The sequence below is a fragment of the Trachurus trachurus genome, assembly GCF_905171665.1.
Source record: "Trachurus trachurus genome assembly, chromosome: 6".
Classification (NCBI taxonomy): Eukaryota; Metazoa; Chordata; class Actinopteri; order Carangiformes; family Carangidae; genus Trachurus; species Trachurus trachurus.
In genome coordinates this window covers 20,106,158-20,134,138 of record NC_139897.1, presented here as the reverse complement: position 1 = coordinate 20,134,138, position 27,981 = coordinate 20,106,158, and the positions used below count along the sequence as shown (strand labels likewise).

General features: G+C 41.4%; 1 protein-coding gene across 1 annotated transcript in view; it reads left to right on the top strand.

The window, feature by feature from the left end:
• Positions 1–27,981, top strand: part of abcc8 (ATP-binding cassette, sub-family C (CFTR/MRP), member 8) — a 52,678-nt gene that overhangs the window by 21,546 nt on the left and 3,151 nt on the right. The window contains exons 11-36 of the mRNA XM_083974067.1: positions 832–994; positions 1,768–1,808; positions 3,426–3,571; positions 5,106–5,220; positions 5,518–5,637; positions 6,496–6,568; positions 6,702–6,807; positions 11,227–11,259; positions 12,574–12,612; positions 12,974–13,072; positions 15,188–15,272; positions 15,584–15,664; positions 16,091–16,228; positions 16,490–16,615; positions 16,768–16,864; positions 18,403–18,650; positions 21,792–21,958; positions 22,636–22,863; positions 23,621–23,713; positions 24,732–24,834; positions 25,203–25,316; positions 26,120–26,240; positions 26,610–26,740; positions 26,850–26,928; positions 27,142–27,250; positions 27,873–27,976. Of these exons, the coding sequence (XP_083830193.1) occupies positions 832–994; positions 1,768–1,808; positions 3,426–3,571; positions 5,106–5,220; positions 5,518–5,637; positions 6,496–6,568; positions 6,702–6,807; positions 11,227–11,259; positions 12,574–12,612; positions 12,974–13,072; positions 15,188–15,272; positions 15,584–15,664; positions 16,091–16,228; positions 16,490–16,615; positions 16,768–16,864; positions 18,403–18,650; positions 21,792–21,958; positions 22,636–22,863; positions 23,621–23,713; positions 24,732–24,834; positions 25,203–25,316; positions 26,120–26,240; positions 26,610–26,740; positions 26,850–26,928; positions 27,142–27,250; positions 27,873–27,976 (2,959 nt within the window). The remainder of the gene's footprint in view (positions 1–831; positions 995–1,767; positions 1,809–3,425; positions 3,572–5,105; positions 5,221–5,517; positions 5,638–6,495; positions 6,569–6,701; positions 6,808–11,226; positions 11,260–12,573; positions 12,613–12,973; positions 13,073–15,187; positions 15,273–15,583; positions 15,665–16,090; positions 16,229–16,489; positions 16,616–16,767; positions 16,865–18,402; positions 18,651–21,791; positions 21,959–22,635; positions 22,864–23,620; positions 23,714–24,731; positions 24,835–25,202; positions 25,317–26,119; positions 26,241–26,609; positions 26,741–26,849; positions 26,929–27,141; positions 27,251–27,872; positions 27,977–27,981) is intronic.

Here is a 27,981-nt window from a genome sequence, read left to right as displayed (position 1 = left end):
ATTGCTGTTAACCTTAAGATTCATGGTTTTCGCCACCATGATGTTCACATTTACTTTTTTTTTTTAAGTAAAATGACCTGACAACCATGTAATGGATTTATATTCAATTTGTTACAGACAGTTATATTCCCCAGAGGATGAAATATACTGTAATTGCAATAACATTTTCTCCAATGCCACTTAGGGAGAGACATTTGTTTGCAATTCACTTTGAATATTCATGATCTTTGTTTAACATTTCAGTTCGTGCACAAATAACAATGCACACAAATAGCATAAAAACAAAAAAATGATGACCATAACAATGATGACATGAACCTGCAATATATCAGTAAGACACAACAACACCTTAAAAACAGCATACAGCAGTTTGGTATGTTGGCCTAAACTCGAAATAATTTCATCCAGATAAACTGGATCTAAGGATGCAGAGGTTTTCTTGCTAGTGTAACTTGGTGAAGTAAAATGTAAACTGTGCCCTTTGGCTCTGAGAACTTTGCAAACAGTGTTGGTCGATATTGGTTTACAGGTAAACCAAACAACAAGCCACAAGATCAGCTCTTCTTGCCCTTAGCCGTTCCTCTGCTGCCTCCATCCTAGTAACAGTGCTCAAATATAATCCTGCTGTTTTCCTACGATGTGTTGGAGGTCGATTTAATTCTAGGGAAAACATTTTGCTTGGGTGGCTCAGTTGTTTGTTTGGGCACCTGATCCCTGACAGTAGAGGTGATTACGCTCGTGTTGCCCCCTGGCTGCACCTTTTATAGACCTCGACGCCCTTGTTGTGTTAAATTACGGTTGTATAATCAAAGTCTCCCTCTCTGCTTTCAGGAGTACTCCAGTGAGCGTTTGAAGAAGACCAACGAGCTCCTACGGGGCATCAAGCTGCTGAAGCTTTACGCCTGGGAGCACATCTTTTGTGACAGCGTGGAGGAGACCAGGGGCAAGGAGCTCACCAGCCTGCAGGCCTTCGCTCTTTACACATCCATATCGAGTGAGACACTTTGTTTCCTCTGCACACACTGGACTTTGCACTGCTGAAATTCAATGATCTAGTGCAAACAATAAAACATTTTCTCCCCAGAAAAGAGATTTACAGCAAAGTGCAAGGATTTGTGTCTTTCTATTGTAATTCAACATATCACCATAAAACCGATTGAATGTAAAGATAGCTAATGTTTTTAGACAGGCCAAAAGGGATGATTGCACTTCCATCATTCAATAGCCTACTTTGTTTGTTTTATGAAGATTGTCCTCCTTATCTCTTTTCTACACTCTCAGATGAACTCTGGCTGCAGTCCGCTCGGCTCCAGTCTTATAGTAGACTGTGTCCAATCTAAGATCAATAATCGCAGATTTCAGGGGAGTGAGCTATCATAATTTCCTCCATGAAATGTTTACAAGAGCCGTGGAACGGAACAGAAACAAGGATTTATTCACTCCTGACATCAGCAGAGTGCTCAGTTTATTTGACTGCTCTCATCTTTATTTATCTTGACATCCAATGCATTTAAAAGAGAAGTTACAGGACAATGGAAAGTGACAGAGAAGTAAAGAAAGAAGAACAGGGTGTTGTGTTTGCCTTGTGTGTATTTGCAGCTGCAGGCCCAGTAGTGGACAGGATTTTTATCTAAATTGGTTTTGAAAAGGCCTTACAAAACCAAAAGGATGTTGAATTTTCTCATCCCATACACAACAAAATATAGAAATATTTAAGGTGTACAACATAATATCTCATACCCTCCTGTTTTTCTTTTCCATTTACAGTTTTTATGAATGCAGCCATTCCCATTGCAGCAGTTTTGACGGTGAGTTTCATGTCCAATATTAATAATTAGTAATGTGAATTAATATTTAATTTGCTCTCATTAAGATTAGTTTGTTTTTTGTCTTACCCAACACTTAGATGCTTGTAAGTAATTTGATTGGACAAAGGCACTCTAACGGCACTAGGACTTTTTGACTTGATGTATCACTCCTGTAACCACTCTACTTTTGGGGCGGTGTTTATCTCAGTTGGTAGAGCACCCGCCCCATGTGTTGAGGCTATAATCCTCACTGCAGGCGGTTTGAATCCTGTGTCGAGCGGCCCTATGCTGCGAATCCCGTGTCGATGCTGCATGTCATTCCCCCCCTGCCTCCCATTTCCTGTCTCTCTCTGAACTATCCTGTCCATTAAAGGCGAATAAGCCCCCCAAAAAAGAAGGTGCTCTACTTTCCACTAATCAGCGTTAAATAAACAGTTTTTATTTACTATGCCACATTTTTACTTTTATTAAACTGCTTTGGAGTAATTGTGATGGTTAAATAAATTGCCTGTTGTTACGAGGGAGAATGGAGGCTCTCTGCCTTCCACATAGCGTCTCCTGGCTGAAAAACCAACCTTGCAAGATCAGTGCCTCCGACCCGGTGTCCCAGCTCTCGTCTAGGGGGCATCGCAACACAAACACGCCCTTGTAACCCATAATCTCTTGTTTATGACAGATAAGACTACACAAATATACACATCGTAACATATATATGATAAATAACGTCCATGAATTGCTTTCTCGCTGGCTTTGTTGACAGCAAATGCACATGGCCGGGTGGGGGAGGGTTAACAAACAGCAGAAAAGTGACCAGACTTGTATAGTTTCCCTATAAACCCTAACAGATGTTTCAGAGATGAATATATTCCTGTAAATAACATTTGAATTAAGTTATCCAATGTCATCAGAAGAGGATGAAGGGGCGGAAAGAGGCCTGACTACATCAGCCAACACCGGAGGTGACTCATGATTCATGATAAAGTAGCTAGTTTAGTGTGCAAGTGGGGAAAATGTTGTTCAGTTTGTTATTGGTAATTATTGTCAACTAATATTGCACTCTACTCTACAGCTTCATACCTATTACCGAATCACAGCCGTGCTGATACATAACCTCGCTCCCTCTCCCTCTGTGATATTGCTTGAATATTGTCTTATCAGGGCAGAGCCAATCACCGTTCAGTGCAGTGTGCATCCTGTTGACCGTTCCTCCGTGTGAAGGACGGAGCGGAGACAGTGCCAGGCAGTCTGACTCTAAGATGTCCAGTGACATTTCACAGGGACGCAGCGGAGGCCTGTCTGACAGCGCTGCACTAAATCCTGTCTGTATTTATAGAAGTCCTTCGCTGTTGTTGCGCTGAGTGGTGACAAATTAGAAAAGTCAGACAGATACCAAGGAGAGGGACAAATGCAGACAAATGATTCACCTTTGGATTTGATTTTATCTTGCTCCTTAAACTCTTGATAGCGCAACTCTTTTATCTATGGCTGTGTTTCTGCCTTGAACTGTCTATTGTTGACTGACAGGAAATCAAAAGTTAAGGGTCCCAAGGTTAGAGGATCTAACTCCAGGCTTTTGCGTCTAACCTCAGCCGTTCTGTCCTCCATCTCATCCTGCAGACGTTTGTGGTTCATGTTCACATCTCAGAGGACGCTGATCTTTCCCCAGCTGTGGCCTTTGCCTCTTTGTCCCTCTTTCACATCCTGGTCACCCCCCTCTTCCTGCTCTCCAGTGTTGTGCGCTCCACCGTCAAGGCCCTTGTAAGGTAAGAAAGCTAAGAAATACTCACATGAACAAATACAATCTGTTACAATTTCAAGAATTGTTACATAAAAAAATAAATCAATAAATAAGAAACAATGCAGTTCATAATAATTGATACAACTAGGAAACACTGGTTTGTTTTTCTTTTTAAATGTTTATTGTAGAGGAAATATCTGAAATATATCCGTGTGGCGCTGAAACAACAGAAACTGTAGTGAGAGCAAAGCAGAGCAGGAGAAAAGTAACAAGATTAAATTGAACACTTGACCTTTTCCTGCAGTAGATGGAGTGGCTGCATCACTGGATCAACCTCTGTGAATCTAACAAAGTGTTTAATTTCTCCGTTTGGCATAGTGCACTGGTCTCTTGACACTGATTGCACCTCTTTATTTCAGCAATTAGCGTTACAATTAATCTGGCTTTCACTGCAACTGTGTGGTTAGGAAGCTGCAGCCACACGTTGCTCTTCCTCAGCCACTAATCCTGCATAGTTAGTTAGTTCAATATTGTCTACTCCTGTCATCCTTGAGGTAGGATGTAATTTACCAACCCGTTTCTTTAGTTGTAGTTAAGAAGAGTTGTGCTCTGTGCTATGCCTTACACTTCAGATATAGATAAAAGAATAAGTATGTAAGTATGAAAGTGAGTGTAGTCAATGGGCTTTTAGGAGACCATCTCCATCCATAGTGGTGGTGTAAGCATCGTATCCTATTCTAACGTACACGCAGCCATCACTCCTTTGAGATGTCTATTCTGGGACCATGTGATGTGACACACTTTTACAATGTGACGTTAGCACCGCAACTTATCTTCACTCTCTAGCAAAAACCATGTTGTTAATACAAAGTTTCCATTGGATTTTATAAGATTTCATATTAACAGTCAGAAATTGTAGCTATGTAATCATGAGTTTTTTGCCACCTGTGGACTGAAATATGAATGGAAATGTTAATATTCATCTTCATGTCACACACTGTTTTGATAGTAGTAACACTAGCAGTCAATAATGCTGTAACATGTCCATCTACATTGCGCACTGTGTGTCTGCGAAAATGGCACAAGACATACAGTACATGAGTCCCAGTGGACAGTACAGTTGTTATTACATTATTATTCTCTTATTTAGTACATATTATTTAGTCATGAGATTTATATGTCAGCAGAGGGAAGCATTTGCTGTCATTTAGGAAGTGAAATAAAACATTGAATTCAGAGATGTGTGGATGTGTGTGTAAGAGAGAGAAAGTGAAGATGAAGCTCATTGTTAGTGAACCACATTCAATTGATTTTCCAGTCTGTTTCACCGAATGAAGGATGTGACAGTTAACACATGGGGGATGTTGTTATATTCATATGAATGAAAGTGAGCTCATTTATGGCCTGGGCAGTTTGTTGACGGTAGATTCAGTTTCCTTGTGTTGCTGTTGTAATTAATTACAGCATCTTTTTATAATGTGATATGTTACGCATATTTATTTTTTCTCATCATGGCTGACTTCATTTCTGTGTTTCTCTCCTCGCTGTTTGATCTGCAGCGTTCAAAAGCTCAGCGAGTTTTTCTCAAGCGATGAAATTGGAGAGGAACAGGAGCCCAGAGCCATGGTAACCTCTGGCTCCAGTAATCACAACCAAAATAGATATCAGGCTGTGGTGAGTTTATACAAAAACACATGTACATTCATATACACATTTTTCTGTTGTGGCTTGATTCTAACAATGAAGTAGTAGACAATGTTTGTTGGTCACTGACTCGCCCACTGGTGCATCCAGGCTGTCTCACTTCTGCTGTGAATGTTGTCGTCCTCCTCCACCTGAACATCCATCCTGTCAATATCACTGTTTACCCCTTTGTGTGTCCTCTGTGCTGGATGTTATACAACTCTCCTCTAGTCATCCTCTAAATCTTTCCCTTCGTCATCCTCCTCCTCTCTGTCCTGGCACCTGAAGCCCCTGAAGGTGGTGAACCGGAAGCGCCCCCCGAGGGATGACTGGAACAACTACAGCTCGCAGGGGGAGCATGACGGCGACAGATCCACCCATGAAGTGGACCAAGACTTATGTATCAAGGTGAGAGAGAGAGAGAGGACAAAGAAGAGACGGACAGAGAAAACAAGTGAATATGTCAGTTCTCCAGACTGTGTGTGATGCAGACACAGACACATTATCCCTCCCTCCATGTTTGATCATAATTGATGCTGTAATCTCGCTAGCTTTAGTTTTTACCTTTTGGTAAATGTCAGTCAGAAAACATAACACAGACTGTCTGAATGGGGAAAAATACATTTTCCCTCAGGCTTTGACCTTTAGAGAATCAAAGAAAATCACAGAAGCCTTTTTTGCAGTCTCGTTGAATTGTTCCCTCAACCTCAGTGACATTTACAGTAGGTGTTTTGTCCACACTATGTATGAACTGAGAGGCATAATAGATATGATGATTTGCTGCGAAGTGAAGCTCCAGAGGACTACTTTCTCTTTGGTCACAGTATTTGAACTAATTCACTTCAGTTCTCATCATTAAACCACAGCCTCTTCATCACACAGAGTTTTGAAAACGCCTGATCACATTTTGACCACACTAATAATTTATCTGGTCTCCAAGTTGAACTTATTTGCCTAAAGAGCAGCGGTGGTGTCTGATTTTAATATCTTATAAAGTATGTTGTATATTTATTATCACAAAATGTAGGAAAGTAATCTCATTCGGCTCTGTAGCTATCTGTGGAAACTGCTCAATAGATTCTCTGCGTGTCATTCACAATATCTTGGTTGCAGGAGATCTGTTTTCCCTGTAGAAAATGAATAGCAATGAGAAAACATCTATGACTTATTGCCTCACTGCAGCTCTGCATCATCTCTGGGTGATGAAATGTTTACATTTTACTTGTCAAAGAGTGACTGTCTCCGTTTGACATCTGGTGTTGTCAGATTTTCAACGGTTATTTCACATGGACCGATGGACCCCCGACACTTTCTAATGTGGACATCAAGATTCCTTTTGGTGAGCATCAGGCAGTGGGAAACACGTTCAACCTCCTTGATTCGTCTTTGTTATTTATTTGCTTCTTCATCCAGTTTCCATCTGTTGTTTACTTTGTGTATTAATGTCTCTCCCTTTTCATCAAATCTCTTAGGTAAGCTCACTATGATCGTGGGTCAGGTGGGTTGTGGGAAATCGTCTCTGCTGCTAGCAGCGCTGGGAGAAATGCAACGAGTATCAGGAACAGTCATCTGGAACAGGTCAGTCTAAAAAATCTCTTTGCCAATTAATCTGGATGAATAAATTACAATAGCATAATCTATCAATATGAATTTTAAAGGGGGAGTTTACTGTTGCTTCATCAGTCTGAGAGGTGGAGAACGATTAGTCTAATTATCACTGTATACGGTATAATAGGACAAAATCCTTGGCGAAAATAATTGCAATTAAACGAAGTAGGTGCATAATGAAGACACTAATTAGTGTTTGTTCCAGTAATCTGATATCATTAGTCTTGTTGTTCCTGAATGAAGAGATGCTCTTTGTACATGAGCATTCCTTTAACAAGGAGGTGCTGGTCACATTAACATAACAGCATCAACAGCTCCCACATCCATTCAGTCAGGAAGAAAAATGACGCCTCAGAGCGTGTACTGTTTATCATGCATTTCATTCTTGAAATGAAAGGTCAGTCCAGAGATGAAAGACGAGTTTGAAATGAATTGCTCCCCACAGAGACCCAGATCACTCTGGTCAATATCAACCAAGCTTTCCAATAGCAAGCTTTCCTTCCTCAGCCCTGTGAGGTCGTCTTGCTCGTGCTTTTTGAACCTCTCTGGTAATTGGTCTGTCAGGAGGGTTGGGGGCTTTGTTAAGTTTTATGTTCTTGGGCAGCAATACATTCTACCTTCCTGACAGGACGGTGTAATTAGCATCAAAATCAAACCCTCTTACCAGGACACGGCAGTATATAACAAAAATGGATTTGTAGGTCAGTGAAAAAGAGCTGATGTTGCAGCTTTTATATTTAAGGCGGTGGAGGAAGTGAGGAACCTTTCATGCAACACTGACCCAGAATTAGAACGACATCAAAGCATCCCAGCAGACTTTAAAAATGCGTTCAGTTTTTGACATGTGTCTCATATTTCTATGAAGGCTGATGTACTAAGGCTAATGCACTTATTTTAGGCAGGTAAATCAATGACTGCAGATCTTTTTGGCTAATTATGATTGAAAACAAAGTAATAAGTCATAAAACGTGCAGCTTTTCTAGCCTTTTCCTGAGCTTTCAACTTGATTTAGTATTTTTCCTCTCTTCCTGTCTGATCAGTTGTTCAAATATGGAATGATATGTGAGGAGAAAAACTTTTACATTGTAAAGAATATAGTATTTAAAATTCCAATTTTTTTGTTGTTCTGCTGGTTCAGTACATTTTGTGACACTTTCCTCGAGCTAAATTTCTCTGCTCTGATGGTTTATGTTTAGGTGAAACAGTATCCTTGCAGGTGCGTTCTGGGAGTCATTATGTCATGAATATCTCGTCGCCTACCCGGGATAGTGCCGCTATCACTCTCAATTTGTCACCAAAGCTTAATTCCCCATACTTGATTGTCACTGTGTCCCTAGCAGCCACACACACTCACCCACACACACACACACAGTTCCTGTTTCTGTTTCAAAGCCAGGGTCACTCTGGCAGTGCCTTTGATATTTGGTTGGATTGTGCACCCTGCCAAGCGCTGAAGCCTCTCACTTATCATGTGTCCAGGGGGAAGAGACTAAGGAGCTGTCATTTATACTTTGCCCTCTGGACGTATCCAGAAAAACATTGAGAGGACTTTGTCTCTGTGTTTCCACCGTGTTTGATGTTGTTATTGTTGTGCTGTGTTTCAGTCACGGACATTTACAGCTATATGGACCAACAGCGTGCATGTGGTGGGTGGGGGATGTAGGGTCTGCTTTTGAAGAATGTCCATAAATAAATCCTAGAGAAAGGAAACAAATTCAGCTCAGAATAAAACATTAGAAACACATGTGAAGCCAAAAGCAATATAGAGGACAAACCCAGATAGAAACAAAGAAATAAACAGCACGGCATTCAGAAGTGGGTGTGTTAAATTATGAGGATAACCTCATCGGCTCGTTTGACAGTGATGGATGAGTCAGCTGTCACTGATCAGCTGATTGTCCTCATGCAGTTGTGGTTATAATAAAGTAATAAGACCTATTTTGGTTCCTCAGCAGATGCGGTTGCCAGTTTTCAAGGGATTCCCATGTATGTTTCTCATGTTTCCCATTTTAGTTTAGTACACATGTTGCCTTAAAAGTCCAAAATGAAAGGTCGTTTTTGGTTTTGGGTAACAGCGCTCTCTCTACAAGGTTCACCGTTTTACAACAGCTTCATAATGTCAGGCTGTGTTTTTCACTCAGTTGTTTTCTGCTTTATTTATTTGAGCATGTTGTTCACCTTTATTCAAAGATGGAAGTAGAGATCCAGAGAAGTGGAGACAGAGACAGAGAATGAGAGAGTGGTCAAACGTGAAACAAATGCCCCTCAGTTGGGAATCAAACTGTAGACGCTGTGGCCGTGCGGCTACTAGTGTCTCAATCGATACAGCGTAAAGACAGTGGTGTGATCTCATAAAAAGAAACACGTTGTGCTTTCTGGTGTTGGTATGTCTGCACTCTGTTTGCTTTTAATAAACTCTGATTAAATAATTAAATAGATCGTCAGTGGGTCAGGTTACTGGTCAGGGAGGGGATGACATACGGAGATCTCACGCAATCTGTCATCTCCACTGGTGGGACCCCACACCCACCTGTTCCCTCTGCCCCCTGTCCTCTGACACCCCCCTGCTCCAAATACAGCATGTAGCAGAGAGTGCCTCGGATTTCTCTGTCATTAAAGGGGAAGACTATTTGTCTCGTGACCTCAGTGTCACAGCGGTGCAGTTAGATACTGTGCATGCAGTAGGGTCCATAGTCTCAAAGAACTAGGCAGCAGGGGTCAGCTGGAGGTCATGACCTCGAGTCTTCATCTGCGTTGAAACGACTGACCTCACGTTAACCCCAAATAACAGGAGAGAGTTATTGATCTGAAAAACTAAACTGCAGAAACAAGCGAGGATTGTTTAAGGGAATAAAATGGCTGTTGAGGAACAGGGAATCATTTACAGACATTATCAGGCGTGGTCATCACTATGAACATGCACCATTACCCCCCGTCACCATTAGGGTGCCTTTAAGTTTTAATGATGGGCGTTTAAGTTTAGTTAAGACAGTTAGACTCTGTGGGAGGATCCCCAGCTCTGCTTTGATGGTTACATTTCAGTGTGTCGCCGCTGATAGACCCCGTCTTCTACGTCTCCCTCATGAATTCTCCTCTGAAACGACCTTGAGTCTTTAAAGGTGTTGATTGACGTGGAGGGGAAATAGCCCTCGGTGCTTCAGTCAGAGATGAAAGCTGTAAGTCATCAGCTCCTGCATGATTACCCTTGTTTTTACGATGGCTGCAGGATAAAGGCAATCAGCCAGTGTCTTTCAAGTGTCATTAGGTGATGAGGTAATTTTCTGAAGGGCTGTTTTTACTCTGTGTTGTTGGAAATGGCTCCGTTTAAGCTGATAAATGAGGAAACATCCCCACCCCCCTGCGTGTAAGAAAAAACGTCAATGTGTTATCCAACTTGTTGATTTCCTTTAATGTAATCTGAAAATCAAAGTTGCTTAGATAGAAAACACATATTTGTTTACATCACGTCTACAAATTGGCCTCCTTTAAAAAGTAAACACTTATTTCCACCATATGATTTTTGGAACAAACATGATGTGTGTGTTTTATTTCCTCTATTTTTCTATGTAATTGAAACATAAATATTAATGAAATCTAAAAATATATATATAATTAAATGCAGGGCAGTGCAGCCTGAAATTTGGTTATTTATCAAATATCTGTATTTCTTAACAAGAAAATTCTAAAATGCATAAGAAATAAATAAAAGTATGAACATAAATGCAAAATGTACATCATGTTGAAATATCTTGTTTTCTGTTTGTGCAAAGTCTAAATCGTTATTATTCATGGGTCTTATTTTCATTTTAGCACCTCCTGAATAGAGTTGCTGACCCTGTTTGCTTCTCTTCTTTTACACAGTCGGTTCGCGGTCACACAGTTACACAGTCAGCGGTGTTTACATGTATGTATGTGGCGTGTCAGGGCTTCTTTGGTATCAATCACCCGCTCACTTCCTGACAGCTGTGGTTCTCTGGCGCTGTCATGGCGGCTGCAGTCAGCAGCTCTCGCTCTCTGGTCGTAGTCAGACATGATCAGAGTCCCCTTCTTGGGACGACTGACAGAGGTGTCGACTTGTCAGAGCTAAAAATATGACACAGCTTCAACTGAGCATGTGCAAAGCCACAAACAGCCAATCAGATCTTAATGAATTTTAAAGTTTGGAGTCTGCATGTTAATGGTTATGTAGGCTACGTGTGTGTGTTGTGGTGTGTGTGTACAAACACTGTATGGGAGATTCAAGGCCTTTTAAAATGATAGTAAACAATCATTCACAAATATCCCCTTGGCCCATCAATGGCTTTGTCTTTAGGACTTTGAATAAGGACCTGCATAGAAGTATTATAAGAAATGCTTCCACTTACAGTTTGTTTTTTCTATTTTCTGCAGCCTGCCAAGCCTGGAGACTGAGGGAGATGAAAGGTAAGTACGGCGAATAAAGAGGGAGAAAGGCCAAACAAACAAACCAATACTGTATTTTTGGTCAGGCCTTTTTTATTTAAACAAAACAATTTTGTAGCCAGAACAATAGAAACATCCTCTGACTGCAGACACATTGTTGCGACTGCACTGTTTCGATGACTGTTGCTGATACGGAGCTCTGCTGAGAGTTTATAATCACCACGTCATTTAGCTAAAGCAAATAGCTGTTTTATTTTAACCCTCTATGGACCATTATTTCTATTTGTAGCTCAACTGGCCATGCCATTGCCTTTGGCATTTACGACACACACACACACACACACACACACACACACACACACACACACACACACGCACACACACACATGCACGCATGCAGACACACACACTGAAGCATCAGTGTTTTGATTTTAGCAACACAGCATATTTTTTCTGCCGAACTAGACACTCTTTGTACATCTATACTGTAACATAACATATAATAGCATATTTATGATATTGTTTTTTGAAAAACAGGACAACACATTTATTCGTATGGTTTATTTAGGGCAGTCGAAGGAATCGACTCGTAATTTACATAATCAACTTTATGATTTGAATTACATGTCTGGACAGATCAAATTAAGAATGTGGTATTGGATTGCCTGAACAGTCTTTTAATTATTTACAGCACGGTTCAAGCACCAGCCCCTTACAACACAAAGAGTTGGATCAGTCTTTCAGTTTTGTTTGTTGTTTTGTTTTACATGTTTTCCAGTTTGTCCCACATTCAGAGATAGAGAGCTAAAGTACCATTTACCCATTTTAGTACAAATATACAGCGTGTGCACAGGTCTGCACAACTTACATGACATACACAACATGAGCAAGATACCAGCAGACAGTAACAAACTTCATGTTGACGTACTAATCTAAGCCTGAGGAATCAGATCCTCTGAGAACCGAATGAGTCAGAGTCGGATTTCCATATCAGCAAATTACAGGAAGAAAAATTGGGTTGGGGGAGGTGGGGAGAGTGGGGGGTTGGTGTTATTTTTAGGGTGGATAAGATCACAGCTAACGATAGACGGGTTCATATAGGGCAGTGGTTGGCCTGTTTGTGTTTGGGCTTCGCAAAGGTGACATGATTGCTGTAGAGAGGGAAGAGTATATGGGTTAGTCTGTGTGTGTGTGTGTATGTGTGTGGTTGTGGTCTCTTTTTTTAATCATCGCAGGTGTAAGGTCGAGTCAGATTCATGTAAATAACCTCTTTATCTGTTAGTCAGTTTAGCTCAGCTCATGTTTATGTGTGTGTTTGTGTATCTTTTCTCACAGTCCCACAGACAGAGATGCAGCAAGTGATGGAGACATCAGGTGAGCTCAGATGACAACAACGTTACACAACAGTCGGTCTCTGTGGAGAGAGTTTTTTTCATGTTTTTTCATTGTCCAGATATTCCCCTGCTCACATTGCACTTGCCCCCCGACCCTCAGCAGCATATTGACTTCAAAATACACCACAGTCTTTCTTTAATGATCCTTGAACCAGATCTTTACAGACTAACCTCATTTCCATTCATCACCAGCTTCTGAGGCTGAAGAGTCCCTTTGGTCCAGAGGTTAAACTGTTTCTTAATCTCAACCCTTGTGTAAAACCAAAGCCTCATTAGGGGATCAAGTGTTATTCACTGTTTCTGTGACATCGCTGACTCTGTGTTTTGAAAATCACTTGAAGGAAGAGAAGTGCCGTAGCCTACGCTTCCCAGAAGCCCTGGCTGTTGAACGCCACCGTGGTGGAGAACATCACCTTTGAGATGCCCATGATAAAACCAAGGTGAGAGCTCAAACCCCAAGTGATTGCTTTAAAAAAAAAAAAAACATTTAGAAAATATGGTTACATCTATTCATGGGAGCTTCTCAGGGTCACTGAGACTGTGCTGGCAGCTCCAAGCAGAAACACATGTGAGATGACAGGAAATAAGACAAGAGAATTAGGAAATGACATACAACGAATGTCTGGGACAGCTGGTGCTGTGAGCCTTGAGGCCACTGGGGAACAATAACCACATTTTGTTCATTTTGCACACAAAAAGATGAGTAAAGTGCAGATGAAGGAAAGGGCAGGAAGGGGAGGACTCATAGACATCTCTTATTGCACCTTTATCACCACAATGGTCTCTAAAATGACTGGATGCTTGAGGCGGCTGTGGCTCAGGAGGTAGAATGAGTTCAATCCCGAGTTCCTCGAGGCTGCGTGTCGAAGTGTCTGAACTCCACATTGCCCCCGACGTCGGTTTCATCATTATATGGATGTGATATACGAATCAGAGGGAATGGGTCAATGTGGCCAGTACTGTAAAGTACTCTGAGTGGCCATTAAAATATGAAAAAGTGCTATATAAGTACAAGTTCATTTTCCATCTAACTCAACAGAGAACTGAACATAATTATTTCCTCAGTTCTGCTTGAAAAAGACACACAGAGCTGTTAAATATAACACAGTAATCATCGTGTCCTCAGGACAAGTTGTTAGGAGGAAATAGAGCCAATCACCTTCCCCCTCCTTGAGGCCACTGTGGTAAATTGGACCGGCTGATACCTGATTAAATCAACAGTTTGAGTCCAGTAAAAAGACAGTTGGCAACTTCCCAAATAAACACCAGGGCTGATGTTTTACACTCTTGTCCCTCTGTGCAGTGTCTACATGTTTATTCACTCCTGCCATAACAACATATGCTGCATTCATTCGCCTGCATGGGCTTAATCAAAACACACAGACACACACACTGAAAGGCAACAGCAACACACTCACAACTTTCATCCTCACAACAAATGGTCTTCCTGAAAGGTCTGTTGCTCTCTCAGGGCCTAATGGACTGCTGTGCTTTGTTGCTGTGGAGATGTTCTATAAAATAAAGATGTTTGCGCACAATGTGCCTCCGTCCTCTCTGCCCTCCCTGTCCTCTCTGTCCTCTCTGTCCGCTCTTCGCTCAGCTCTTTGCCCCTGCTGCGGTCAAATCCAGATTGGCTCACTCACTTCTGAAGCCCCAGCAACAGGGCTTCAGTAAAAACCAATAGCTTTGTGGTACATCATGTCCAAAGTTACACATCAGTTAAACTACGCATTACACACAGGTTTCATGTGGTTTATGATTTAGAATAGATCTGAGCAGTTTGTCTTTATCTGCCATGATGAATGATGAACATTGTTGACTTTATTTGGCTAAAACAAACAGCATGTCATTGTGTGCACGTTCCCCTGCTGGCGTTAGCAGTAGCTAAAGCTCCTGTATGCTGCTATATGAAGCAACGTGACTGTAGACACTGTACTCTTCTACCACTCTATTTTCATGTTAACTGATCCTGGTTGGATTGGTTTCTATTTGAAACAGAGCTCTCATGTGACACTGTGTTATTTTTAGTCTCACACTATGAATCTCAGCATTGTGAGGAAGCCGCACATCCCATTAATTACTATTATTACAAAAACTCACTGTGCAAAGCCTAGAAATAAAAAGGTTCTACACTATTTACAAACAAGGCGAGTTAATTATTTCTGGGCCATGTCCCATTATCTTTAGAGAGCTACAGAGTTGTTAAACTGCCATGTAAGACTGTGACATACATTTGTGATCCTAATTGGATTCTGAAGAAATAATGAAATGTGAACTTCATGCTCTTCATTTAACTCAACATGAATGAATGACTGATGCAGCCCTGAAATGTTTCCCCTGTGTCCTCTGAGAGCAAAAATTCATCAAGTTAAAAGGTGCTGAGATTCTTCAGATAGCTTTTCAATGCACTTGGATTTTACATATTCATTGATTCGCTATAGATTATTAGCCAGCAGGTCAATGATGACATGGCTGTAGTTGCCATCTCTCTACAGTAGTATTAATGGCTGCACTCTGACCACATCACAGAGGTTCCTTCTGTCTGTTCCCACCAGGTACAAAGCTGTCATCGAGGCCTGCTCCCTCCAGCCTGACATCGACATCCTCCCACAGGGGGACCAGACAGAGATCGGAGAAAGGGTTAGTTCTTTATTTTTTAAAGTCCTTTAGACCTAACCGTCATATGTCCGATGTCCTGCTACTATAGTTCACTGTTTTACAAGATCATTTGTCATTGTTACTTGGCAGCAGGCATTTGATGTTTGTGCGTATAGGGAGTTGGACTGACCTTGTTCAGCCAGAGCACTGTCATGTTCGATGTCTTCATGCACCAGTAATGCAGGAAACAACCTACAATATCATGTGTTACCCCGGGGCCATCCTGTCATTCATTTCTTAGTGAAGTATAGTAATCCTTTCCTCTTTGCACGCTTTCCATGTCTCTGGTGCAGGGCATCATCTTGTCTGGTGGGCAGAAACAACGGATCAGTGTGGCCAGGGCCTTGTACCAGCAGACCAACGTGGTGTTTCTGGTGAGTGAGCAGACAGCTTATCGGTATTCACGACAGTTGTTTCTGCAGCTTTATCGGAAGACCTAGTTCTATTTCTGATGTGACAGAAATAAACAACACAGTTTCTTAATCCCAGCTGCAGGACAGAGAAACTAAACACAACCTCGCCTCAGGTTGTCAGGTCCTGATGGATTTCACTGGCTCTTAGTTAATAATTGTCACGCAGTAATGTGTTTGTAAGGAAGGCTGCAACTAATGATTATTTATATGACTGATTAATCTGCATGTTATTATGTAAAGTAAGCAACCCAGGAGTATTAAATTGTAATTGCAATAATACTACCTCCTGTTTTTGTCATATTGTAATAGATTGTAGAGAAATATAATTACACTTGCTGAGCCTTTTCCCCTCACAGTTTTTTGAGTCTGTTTGTGTGTGTTTTTTAGGATGACCCATTCTCTGCCTTAGACATCCACCTGAGTGATCATCTGATGCAGGACGGCATCCTGAAGATGCTGAGGGAGGAGAAGAGGACAGTGGTGTTGGTCACACACAAACTACAATATCTACCACACGCCGACTGGGTAAGACCATGGTGTGTGTGTGTGTGTCTGTGTGTGTGTGTGTGTGTGAATGTTACATCTTTATCAGTCATTTGTGCTGCTGTTTTTATTATTTATGATGTAAACACTTTGATTTCTCATTTTGGATGCAGGCCATTCGTCTCAGAAAGAAAGACAGATGATTGATGCTACGAAGATTTATTTCCACTCTCAGATAACATGACACACTGACATTTTTCCCTACGGTTTTGTGTATGTGTGTGTGTGTCATATTTTAAACAGATCATTGCGATGAAAGATGGGACCATCCAGACTGAAGGGACTCTGAAGGACATCCAGAACGCTGAGCCTGAACTCTTCGAGCAGTGGAAAACCCTGATGCACAGAGAAGACCAGGAATTTGAGAAGGTCATTGATGATTACAAAACGCTTATGAATCCTTTATGACTCGGAATGGCTTTTATTCATTTAGGAGAATTCAAATTCAGGAAAGATGCAGATGATCCAGCACTGCCTGCAATAAAAGTTTGGTTACCTTTCTTTCCTTTATCCTCCTCCAGGAAACGGTGGCAGCGAGTTTGACGGATCTGGAGAGGAAGAACCTCAGGAGAGCCATGTACTCCAGAGAGGCTGTGAGGACGGAGGAGGACGAGGAAGGTGAGAGGTCAGAGGTCACAACCACTGCTATGACAACAGTGAATAGCTGCCTGATTACACATTTAGATAATTGCAGTCAGTGATTCACTGATTTCAGTCTGTGTGCAGGTGCGCGCATGAGTGTACTGGTAATGATATAAGCAGGCTGTCATGTCACTGTTGTGTCTATTTGCTGAGAAGCAGCACCTGCGACATTAAAGCTTAAGTTCATCGGCTTATTTTAATGTTCACACATTCTGCAATGTTTGCAGTAAATTGGAATGACTTGTGCTTTGTTTATCCTATACCCTATTTACTCAGTGCAAACACTGCAAACACTGCATGGGTGTTAAATACTCCAGACCACCTTGTTCTCTCTGGTTCTGGTGTCTTATATCTTGGCTTCTATTTTGACTTCCTCAGCAACCAGATATGACTCGACCTTCTCACCAGCAGCCTCCTACTGAGGTTAAACACTGAAGCTGTGTGCGTTTGTGTGAGTTGAATGTGCGACTGTAGTGGATGGTGCAAAGGTGCAGTGGCTGTACTCTTTATCTATGTTTTGTGTTGTCTCCCGTGTGCTGATGGCACCCCAGGGTGGATTTGTGGGATGGCTCCAGCCCTCATACTCGATCGAGCAGGTGTGGCCAGAAAGCATGGTTTGAAAAAAAAGAAGAATAAAAAGAAAGAAAGAAAAACGTGTCTGTGCTGTGGCATCGTGAAGATTTTTAGCAAATTGCAGCCGTGTGAGCTTCTCCTGCCATCGTAGAGCCTCGTCATCCATTTAGTCTTTTATTTCTCTCACTTTTTTCTCCAAGCTCTTGTGTCTTCTGCTCCTGACAACCTACCTGATGCCAGCATGACTGTAGATGATGCTAGCGATGGTCTGTTTAGCCCTGCCAGTCATTTCTTTTATTTTTATTTTTATTCCCTTCTCTGCTCTGCTGCTTCTTTTGAGCCTCACAGACGCCCACATGCAGCCTCATGCTCCAAAGCTTGCTGCATGATGTGATGTGATATATTTATATCCGAGGTGGGGCGGAGGGTCACTGGCATTACCTCCTCACCTCCAGTAAGTGTGTCATGGCTGCACCATTGCCCCTGAAAAACACGCCATTCATGGGAATGAGCATCTGCTTGGTGTTGTAGAAAATAGATACTGGGTTGCCTCTCCTCGTCTGTGACCTTCTGTTTTTTTTGTTTTTCTCTCCTCTCTCTCCTGTGTTAGTAATGCATCTTTACACAAGACACATGAGGAAAAAACATACTAGAAATGTGTCCAGGAAGGAAAGGGAAAGAGGGGAATGACAAACAAGGAAGATAATGACATATCTAGGGAGGAGAGAAGGAGGAGGAACATCATAAATGTCAGTGAGCGTATGAACAGTGAGTCACAGCAGAAAAGAGCATTAGACAAATGTATGTGAGGACACAGTCATATTATTTTCCAAAGGTAAAACGCAGCCAAAATAGATAAGAGAAAACAACTCAGCCTGGTCACGTCTCACTCTCAGTCCAAAGACTTTAGCATTTTTAATTCATCTCTGTCCTGATCCCAGAGGAATCCGTGGAAAGTGACGATGACGACAACATGTCACAGGTGATGCGTCAGCGGGCCACCATCCCGTGGCGCTCCTGTGGCACCTACCTGTCCTCCGCCGGGCTCCTGCTGCTCTCTCTGCTCCTCCTGTCACAGCTCCTCAAACACTCCCTCATGGTTGCCATCGACTACTGGCTGGCGCACTGGACGTCTGACGTCATCGACGCCAAGATCAAGGCCACAGCTCGTAACTGCACCATCGTTCAGGTGAGATGTGCAACGCTTCGTCTTTCTCTGAGGATTTGTTGTCTGCACTTGTCAGAGTCATCATGTCTGATTACACTTGCATGAATCTGGCATTTAAAGGGATAGTTCAACATTTTTGGCAAATTGGCCCATTGCCATAATCCCTATAGTTTGTAGTACTTCATGTTGGGAATCACTGACATAAGGGATCAAATCATCACAACAGAGAGACCACAACTAGACTAATGTTTGGCATTTTAACTTACTATTATTAACTTAAATTACTTAAAAGGGATAGGTAAAGGTAAAGGTAAAGGTACTTTATTTGTCACATATACAGCTAGTACAGTGAAAATTCTTTAGTTCAACATTTTGGCAAACTGGCCCATTGCCACAATCCCTATAGTCTTAGCAGTAGGTTTGTTACCTTTATTTGTCGGTGCAAACTATTTTTAGAACAGCGACTCCGCTGTTCTAAAAATAGTTTGCACCGACAAATAAAGGTAACCGCAAGCTGCTAAGAGCTACGCTACGGAGGCTCATGGGATTTCTTGGTTTCCCTCATCGAACTCATCAAATACACAATCCAACAACTCCAAAACGCTCTCGTGGACAAGTTGTGACCTGCACATTCACCACGCTATGAGATAATAATGGTACGTTACCAGACGGAGTTGTTTTCGAGGCAAATGCAGAGACTGCTTGCCGGAAAACTGCCCCTGGCAGAAACGCTCATCAGTGGTTCTGCATTAATTTACCTTGAAAACAACTCAGTCTCTTAACGTTCTGTTATTATCTCATAGCGTGGTGAATGTGCAGGTCACAACTTGTCCGCGAGAGCGTTTTGGAGTTGTTGGATTGTGTATTTGATGAGTTTGATGCACCGACAATTAAAGGTAATGAACCTACTGCTATGACTATAGCGATTATGGCAATGGGCCAATTTGCCAAAATGTTGAACTATCCCTTTAAAGTAATTTTTCAAGTTAAAATGCCAAACATTAGTCTAGTTGTGGTCTCTCAGTTGTGATGATTTCTGATCCCTTATGTCAGTGATTACCAACATGAAGGTCACATCATAGGATAAATCTGTGGCTTTTATTGTGAGGGAGATCTGTTTTTTTCTAAACACACTCCAAGAGTTCAGTTCATAACGACCTTCACATTGTTAGACATTGTTATTGTAACACTGGGACCTCTATGATTGTTAGTGTAGATGTAACTGCTGCTATCATCCATAGCTAGGTCACACAATTTCTTATAGATGATGGGTTACAGGGAAATCAAGGTCTTAGAAAGCGTTTTTCAAATCAAATTCTTCAGATCAGAAGACTTAAGATTTAAGTTCCTATCTCGAGCATTTGCTTTTTGGTAAAATATCATTTGGACAAAGTCTTTGAAACACAGAAATTGTTCAAATGAGACAATTTGATATTTCACAGTAAAGTGAATACTCTGGAGCACTGATCGGAAAAAACCAATTCAATGACATCAGGTTGAAGTTCAATAGATCATGAAATCTGTAAATGAAATGATAAAAATAGTTGCAGCATTTATGAAAAACATGCTGAAGCTGAACTGTATCTACACGTGTTTGTGAAACAGGCTATTGTGAAATTACATAACAGTTGTTCTCACTTTTATTCTCTCGTGTATCTCAACTGAGCAGAGCTGACCTAAAACACAGACACAGACGCTGCCAGTTCCATATGGAGCGTTCACTAACAAAACCCAGAGGCAACCGCAGCTCTGCCTCATCTGCATATTAGAGCAGCAGAAATGCATCAACATCTGTCTGCGTCAAAATGAAAAAGCATTTTGAAAAAGGGTGTTTAAGTAACAGCACGCTTGAGGACAGTTTGTTGTCAATGAGGGTTTAGAGGAAGAGCTATGACCTGAAATAACCCCTTATCCTGAGAGAAAGACAGTTTGTCACCTACATCCTCTTTAACCTTTCTACAACTTTAAGCTCTGCCTTTCCAACCCCAATATAATCTCTAACTGGCATTCAAGCCAACACACCTTTAGAAAAAGCATAAACACACACACACACACACTCAGAAAACAGTATAGTGCAGGTGAAGGTTAAGCTGCAACATTCACACATTAAGGCCACAGCAGCTGCTGACAGGTTATAATGTTCCTGGAATGATGAAGCAGCTCTATTATCAATAGTTATATACCGTATACGTTGTTTGTGTGTGTATTTTTGCTTGTGTCTGTGAGTGTGTGTGTGTCTGTCCCGTGCACCAAAATACCAGGTCATATTTCACACACCTCCACTTCCTCCTCCTCTAACGTTACAGCAGCCTCTTTTTCATCTTTCCTCAAACACACTCACCGACCGGCGTCCGGTCAGGAGCAGATAGTTTGGCGCTCGGATGCAGAGGACATCTTGTCTGGCTTCGTCTCTGTGTGTCTTTGCCAGGTTTATCTAATCTATGCTTTGCTGCGGACTAATCCACTTGGAAGTCCTGCTCCGCTATCAAACACAAACTCTCTGGCTCATTACCACCACTTTATGTAACTGCATATTCACTTCACTGTAAACACACTTACATGTGACAGATGATGTGCAGAGTTTATGTCCATTTAGACGATGGAAATAAAGGAACAATAAAAGGATTACACAAATCTCTAGTGGGTGTTAGTCTGTGTGTTGAGCAACTGGAGTGTATTTTTTATTCTATTCCGCCGACAATCCAATTTACCTATTAGACAGGTCCAATGTATTACAATGAATATAACATGACCAAAAATAGAGAGAAATAAGAAAAGAAAACTAAGAGTAAAATGTGCTTCATCATGCTGAAATAAATGTTTAAAACTTGATATAAATAGATGTTAAAAAAGGTGTTTAAATATGTAAAGAGATCAGGCAGAGCGGTTAATGTAACAGGAGGTCAGCTGAGGAGAAAATGAAGCTGAGGGCAGGACGCCGAAGCTGCTTTTCTTGTTCAAATGTTGCTAGAACGGCTTTGAAAGCTTCACGGGCTTCTGTCACATTAGAAAGCTAATTTTTAACCAGCCTCCGAGTTTAATTATGCTTGTAATTACAGAACAAGCAAAGTGAGAAGCAGGAACACCCCCGCTCCCTCACACACACACAAAGTTGCAGTCATGTCTTCAATGTCTCTCTTTCTCTGTCTCTCTCTGTTGTAGGACTGTGGCTTCAGTCACTCGTGGTATCTGTCGGTGTTCAGCGTCCTGTGCTGCCTGGGCATCGTCCTGTGTCTGGCCACCTCTGTGGCTGTGGAGTGGACCGGCCTCAAAGTGGCCAAGAAGCTCCACCACAACCTGCTCAACAAGATCATACTGGCCCCCATGAGGTACAATGCTGTGTGTGTGTGTGTGTGTGTGTTACAGCTCGGTCTCATGATGGATGAAGGGGACAGACAGACAGAGAGAGAGAGAGAGCTGCGTGTGCATGTGCTAAAACAAGTCAGGAAACGCACTTAAAAGCAGCTTGTTTTATGCCTCATTACTCCATTACACCATCTGCTTTCCTCACACAAAACCCAGGAGATGTCACTTACTGTACATAAAGATGCTCACATGCACATGCCACACACTGCATGTACTGTATACACTCTCACATACACTGAATAAACACATATATTATAGATGAAAGAGTTTATCTGAACCAGTCAACTGCACAGCGTGTGTGAGCGGAGTCATGTTAAACATTTTTCTCCCCTTGTGTCCAAAATGTAAATAACCTTAAGGATTCAACATCTTTCAAGAGTAGTTCTAAAATATAATTATCATTTTAATTTAATCATTAAATAAACCTGCAGTCCTAAAGTTAAATTGATTATTGTAGCAGCGAGTAAAGTGGTTTAGAGACTATAAAAGGTATTAAAGAAAATTCAAAAATCAATTCACAAAAGAACTCTACCGCTATGACTCCGAGGTACCATAATATTCAAGCTCACATTTGCTTTTATTGAGAGAGACAGGTGGATTAAGCTGCTGAAGCAATGAGTCACTGTTTTCCCTCCCCCAGGCTGTTTGAAACGACTCCGCTCGGCAGCATCCTCAACAGGTTCTCCACCGACACAAACACCATCGACCAGCACATCCCGACCACGCTGGAGTGCCTCACCCGCTCCACGCTGCTGTGTGTCTCGGCCCTGGGCGTCATCTCCTACGTGACCCCTGTTTTCCTCTTCGCCCTGCTGCCGCTGGCCGTCACCTGCTACTTCATACAGAAATACTTCCGAGTGGCGTCCAGGTGAGTGTGAACGGGGATAAATGACACGGATCACAGACGAGTTGTTGAGTGAGAATATGTTTTAAAGGTTGATCCCGCTGATTTATGGCTCAGCGTATTGACATTTTTACGCATGATACATGTATTTATCAGTTAAATTTAACAAACATAACATACGGTAGCTGTTAAGTAAGTTAAAGTTTATATACCGTAAATAGATTTTGAAACATATACAGTATATAACAGTTATCGCATCTGTATTACACAAACTACACTGCAAAAACTCAAAATCTTACCAAGAATATTTGTCTTATTTCTAGTCAAAACAAATCTCATTATACTTAAAATAAGACTCATCACATAAAAGTAGCTTGTTTTTTGACACTTTTTACTTCTTTCAAGCATATTTTCACTGGAAATAAGTAGAAAAATCTGATAGTTTTCTTTCTTATTACAAACACAAAAAACTTGCTTTCACTGGCAGATTTTTCTACTTATTTTAAGTGAAAATTAGTTTGAAACAAATGAAAATGATCTAAAAATAAGTTAATTTTTAGGTGATGAGTCTTATTTTAAGTGGAAAGAGATTCGTTTTGACTAGAAATGAGACATTTTGGCAAGAAATAAGACAAATATTCTTGGAAAGGTTTTGAGTTTTTGCAGTGTAAGTATTAGTTTGACACCGTGACACCATTATCACCTCAACCTAATGACCAATCTATATACCTATTTATATATATACTGTATATATCTTTGCTATATCTTTGTCTTCTGTCAGGGACCTGCAGCAGCTGGAGGACAGCACCCAGCTCCCTTTACTGTCCCACTTCTCGGAAACAGTGGAAGGTCTCACGACTATCAGAGCCCTCAGGTGATCTCGAACACACTCCACCTCCTGCTGTTATGTAGTCATTTTATATCCACAGGGTCCAATGTTTGAAATGCTCATCTTTTATTAAATACTAATTTTACAGGATGAAAGCATCTGGCCTGTGAAGCACTGCACCGTCTGTGATAACACCCTCATACCTTCTGACTTCTGAGCTTTAGAAAGAGTTTTATTTTTTATTTTTTATCAAATCCAACTTCTGAGCACATTAAAAGTTTGAAAAGCATGTGCAGTTCAGGTCTGATGAGAAGCCAAAGTGTAGGAGGCGGTTTTTAAGAGGTTGACTAGACTCTAAAAAGTCTGAATATGTTTGAGCCTTCCTTTTAAAATCAGTGTCCCACATGAGTCACGATTTTATGGAAATGTAATTCTGAATGTCTGAGGCACTTTTTCAAAACATCATATATCGCTAATGCCATTCGGATTCATCCTTGTGAGGCATCTTCTTTTGAAATGATCATTTCGATGAATCAAAACTTGCATGTTCACATTAAATTTCCATTTGCACCGACAAATTTGCTTTTCAGTACTAGATAAGTTAGGTCGTGACTAATTTTCTGCTTTCTGTCAAAGCTATTGCTCTTAGACTTTCCGAATCAGACAGAAAATAGGTTATACATTTTGTTTCACTTTGGTTTAATTCCCTGTAATTGACACATCCTTCATTTTCTCTCAGTTGTTGCAGTTAAACTATGTATTATATCTCTTTTTGGTGGTTTATAAGGCAAGGTATCTTTATTTATATAGCGCATTTCATACCAAGAGGCAACTCAATGTGCTTTATATAAAGACAAAACATTTAAAAAGAACAGCATAAAACAGCATAAAACATCATAAAAACAATTTTTTGAAAATTAAAAAATTGTAAACATAGTAGAAGAAAAAAAAATAGATAGATAAAAATGATGCCTACCATCTAAATGCAAAAAGGGCTGAAAAGTAGCAGGCAGGTGGAAGGTGACGGTCTGTAATATAATTAAATAATACTTTGTGTTGTCAGGTACGAGCCCAGGTTCAGACAGAGGTTACTGCAGTTCACCGATGCCAACAACATCGCCTCCCTCTTCCTCACCGCGGCCAACCGGTGGCTGGAGGTCCGCATGGTAATGAGCCGTCCGTCTGTTCAGTTCTGCAGAAGAGTTCTGGTCGTTGTTGTTGTTTACAGTTTGTCACACGGCAGCTGTTGCTGGGTAACTGCTCCCTCTGTCGGGATCCAGAAAAACTGAATTTTCCATCCTGACATGAAACGCAGCCGTCGTGATGTTTTATGTATCCACGAACGTTTCACAGCAGAGGATCAACCTTGAGATGTTTATGGATTCATGTGCACACATGTGCTCTTCATTATCATACGTGTTGACATTAAACCGCTGTGTAATAATAGATCCCCCCTTTACCTCATTTACTTATTTTGAATTATTCAGCCATACTGTATCTCCTCACTGTGTTGTGGTGCTGTCTGTCTCTGCAGGAATACATCGGAGCCTGTGTGGTGCTGGTGGCAGCCGTAGCCTCTATCACCAACTCACTCTACAACCAGCTGTCCACCGGTCTGGTGGGGCTGGGACTGACCTACGCACTCATGGTGAGGCCGTGTGTTTTAAGTGTGTGTTTTACATTTCCTAAAGACCATTTATTACATTTAAATAATACATATTCTACATTTCTGTCAAACTCTTCCAAAGATGTTCGATTATTTCCCTAGATTCTTTCGTGTTTTGTTCAGCCCTCAGCGTATTTGACTGGGTATTTTTTTTTTACATATTTTTAAATACATCAGTGAATCTAACTTATTATACAAGATAAATGAGATGATTATAAAATCTGAGTCAAAATGAAAATCATAATTTCAAAGTACCACTTGAAACACACGATTTCTCATACTTGAGGGAGATCGAAATGGAGAAGCTGATGAAAAGAAGAACGACTTATGATACATAATCAGTGGCTCATTTACATTTTCTTCTGATTTCTCTTCTTGCTGCACAAAAACAGAACCTTTAAAAAATTGAAAAAAAATTGTTCTTTTTCCCTGTGCTGGTGCTCTGCTGTGAAAACTGTGTCCTCCTCGAATTTGGTAGTTTTTAAATGTGTTAGACAAACTGAATAATTGAATGTTAAGAAAATTGTCTTAAAGATCTGAAGTTACGTGAACTACATAAAACACGCATCAGACTTTCATTGTCAGCTGGAAACTTCTCTGTTTTCCTTCACTCTTGAAAAATGCCCCTCATGGAAATACAAGGTTTGTAAATGGTGTGTGAGCTGAAAGAGCCTGAGAGGACTCTGGCTGTGTGTCTGTTTGGTGACATTTACCCAACTTGTCTCCACTCCCCTCCTCCCCCTCCCCCTCCCCCTCCTCCTCCCTCCCTGCCCTCTGTGTATCAGGTGTCCAACTACATGAACTGGATGGTGCGTAACCTGGCAGACATGGAAGTACAGCTTGGCTCAGTCAAGAGGATTAACGGCCTGCTCAAAACTGAACCGGAGAATTCAGAGGGTCTGCTCAGTGAGTGCAGCCACTCGGGTTCAGTTTCTTGAAACGAACCCTCCACTAAAACAAATCACATCTGCTTTCGTCTTCTGAGGTTTTTTTTCTCTAATGTCTTCATCACTCAAGATGAAGTTTAAAGTTAGACCACATTTGCTCCACATTCATCATTGTCAACTGGAGTGGGGTATCATGATGCTCAAGGGAAATGTGTCTTTATCTTTCTTCAGCTGTTGTAGTTAATGCCATTATATCCCTTAATAATCCATCGTACATGCATTTTTACCTTTTAGCCAAAATGGATTTTGTTGATACTTTAGTCAAGTATCATGTAAACAGATTTAAACACAATCAAACCATTACAGTACGTTTGTGTGTCTCTATCAGCCGTGTCTCAGGTCCCTGAGGGCTGGCCCCGACAGGGAGAGATCAAGATCCAGAACCTGAGCGTCAGATACGACACCACGCTGAAGCCCGTGCTGAAAAACGTCAACGCACACATCAGCCCCGGACAGAAGGTAACTAAACATGAAGGCCAGGGAATATAGCATCTGAATAGGTTTTTATCTTATTGGCCGATTGAGTACTGGGGATGATTGATGATGATTTAGAGTTGTTTATTTTCAGGTGGGGATCTGTGGCAGGACGGGCAGCGGCAAATCCTCTTTCTCCTTGGCCTTCTTCCGCATGGTGGACATGTTTGAAGGTGAAGCATTTCATATCAATGTGGAGGGACGGGTCAAATGAAATGAATATGGCTGAAGAAGGTTTTTAAATAAAACACAAGCTAGAAGAAGCTTTTTATTGTTGCACGTAACATCTGAAATGCTGAGAATTTCTTGTTCCTTGTTGCACTTTGTTGTGGATCATGCGTGATGTGATTGTGTTTTTTATGAATTCGTTATTCTGTCTTTCACAGGGAGGATCGTCATCGATGACATCGACATCGCCAAGCTGCCTCTGCAGACCCTCAGGTCTCGCTTGTCCATCATCCTCCAAGACCCCTTCCTCTTCAGCGGCACCATCCGGTACGAAGGACTTCCCTTCATCAACAGGAAGGACGCGCCACAGCAGTTTAGATTTGGTGATAATCTGAAATAGCTTCAGCAGAAGGAGGGAAAACATTTCCTGTAACAGGAGCAGTTGGCAAAACTGTGGCACCCTTAAAAGACACTTAGCTAAAGCACAAGTAGAGCAGAGAGGGTCTGTAGATAAGAGGGCGTTCCACTGAAAACTCTACTGGAGAGGTTTATTTTTAGCCTCCAGCAGCAGTGAACATAAAAGTGTAAACATGTCGGGGAAGAGGAGAAAGAAGAACTGAAAGAAACTGTGCAATGCTCTGCAATGCTCGCAAAGTCAACTGTTTAGTTGCTCCTTCAAAATAAAGGTAGACCCCGGATGTTGATAACAGCTAACCCCGGCGGGCCGTCGGAATGACAAGGGGTTAAAACATTCACTATAGATTATCAGAGATGCTGCTTCACATAGACAAAGATCAGATCAACACTGGCATTGAATTAGGGGAGGGGAAATATGGAAAGTAAACGGTGGGGATAACTGGATTAAATAATAATCTATTAAACATTACATGGTTACAGATTTTAATATGTGAGAACGTGCTGCTTTCTGTGTGTGTGTGTGTGTGTGTAGGTTCAACCTCGACCCAGAGATGAAGGCTACAGATGAGATGTTGTGGGAGGCTCTGGAGATCGCTCAGCTGAAGCCTGTGGTTAAATCACTGCCAGGAGGCCTGGGTGAG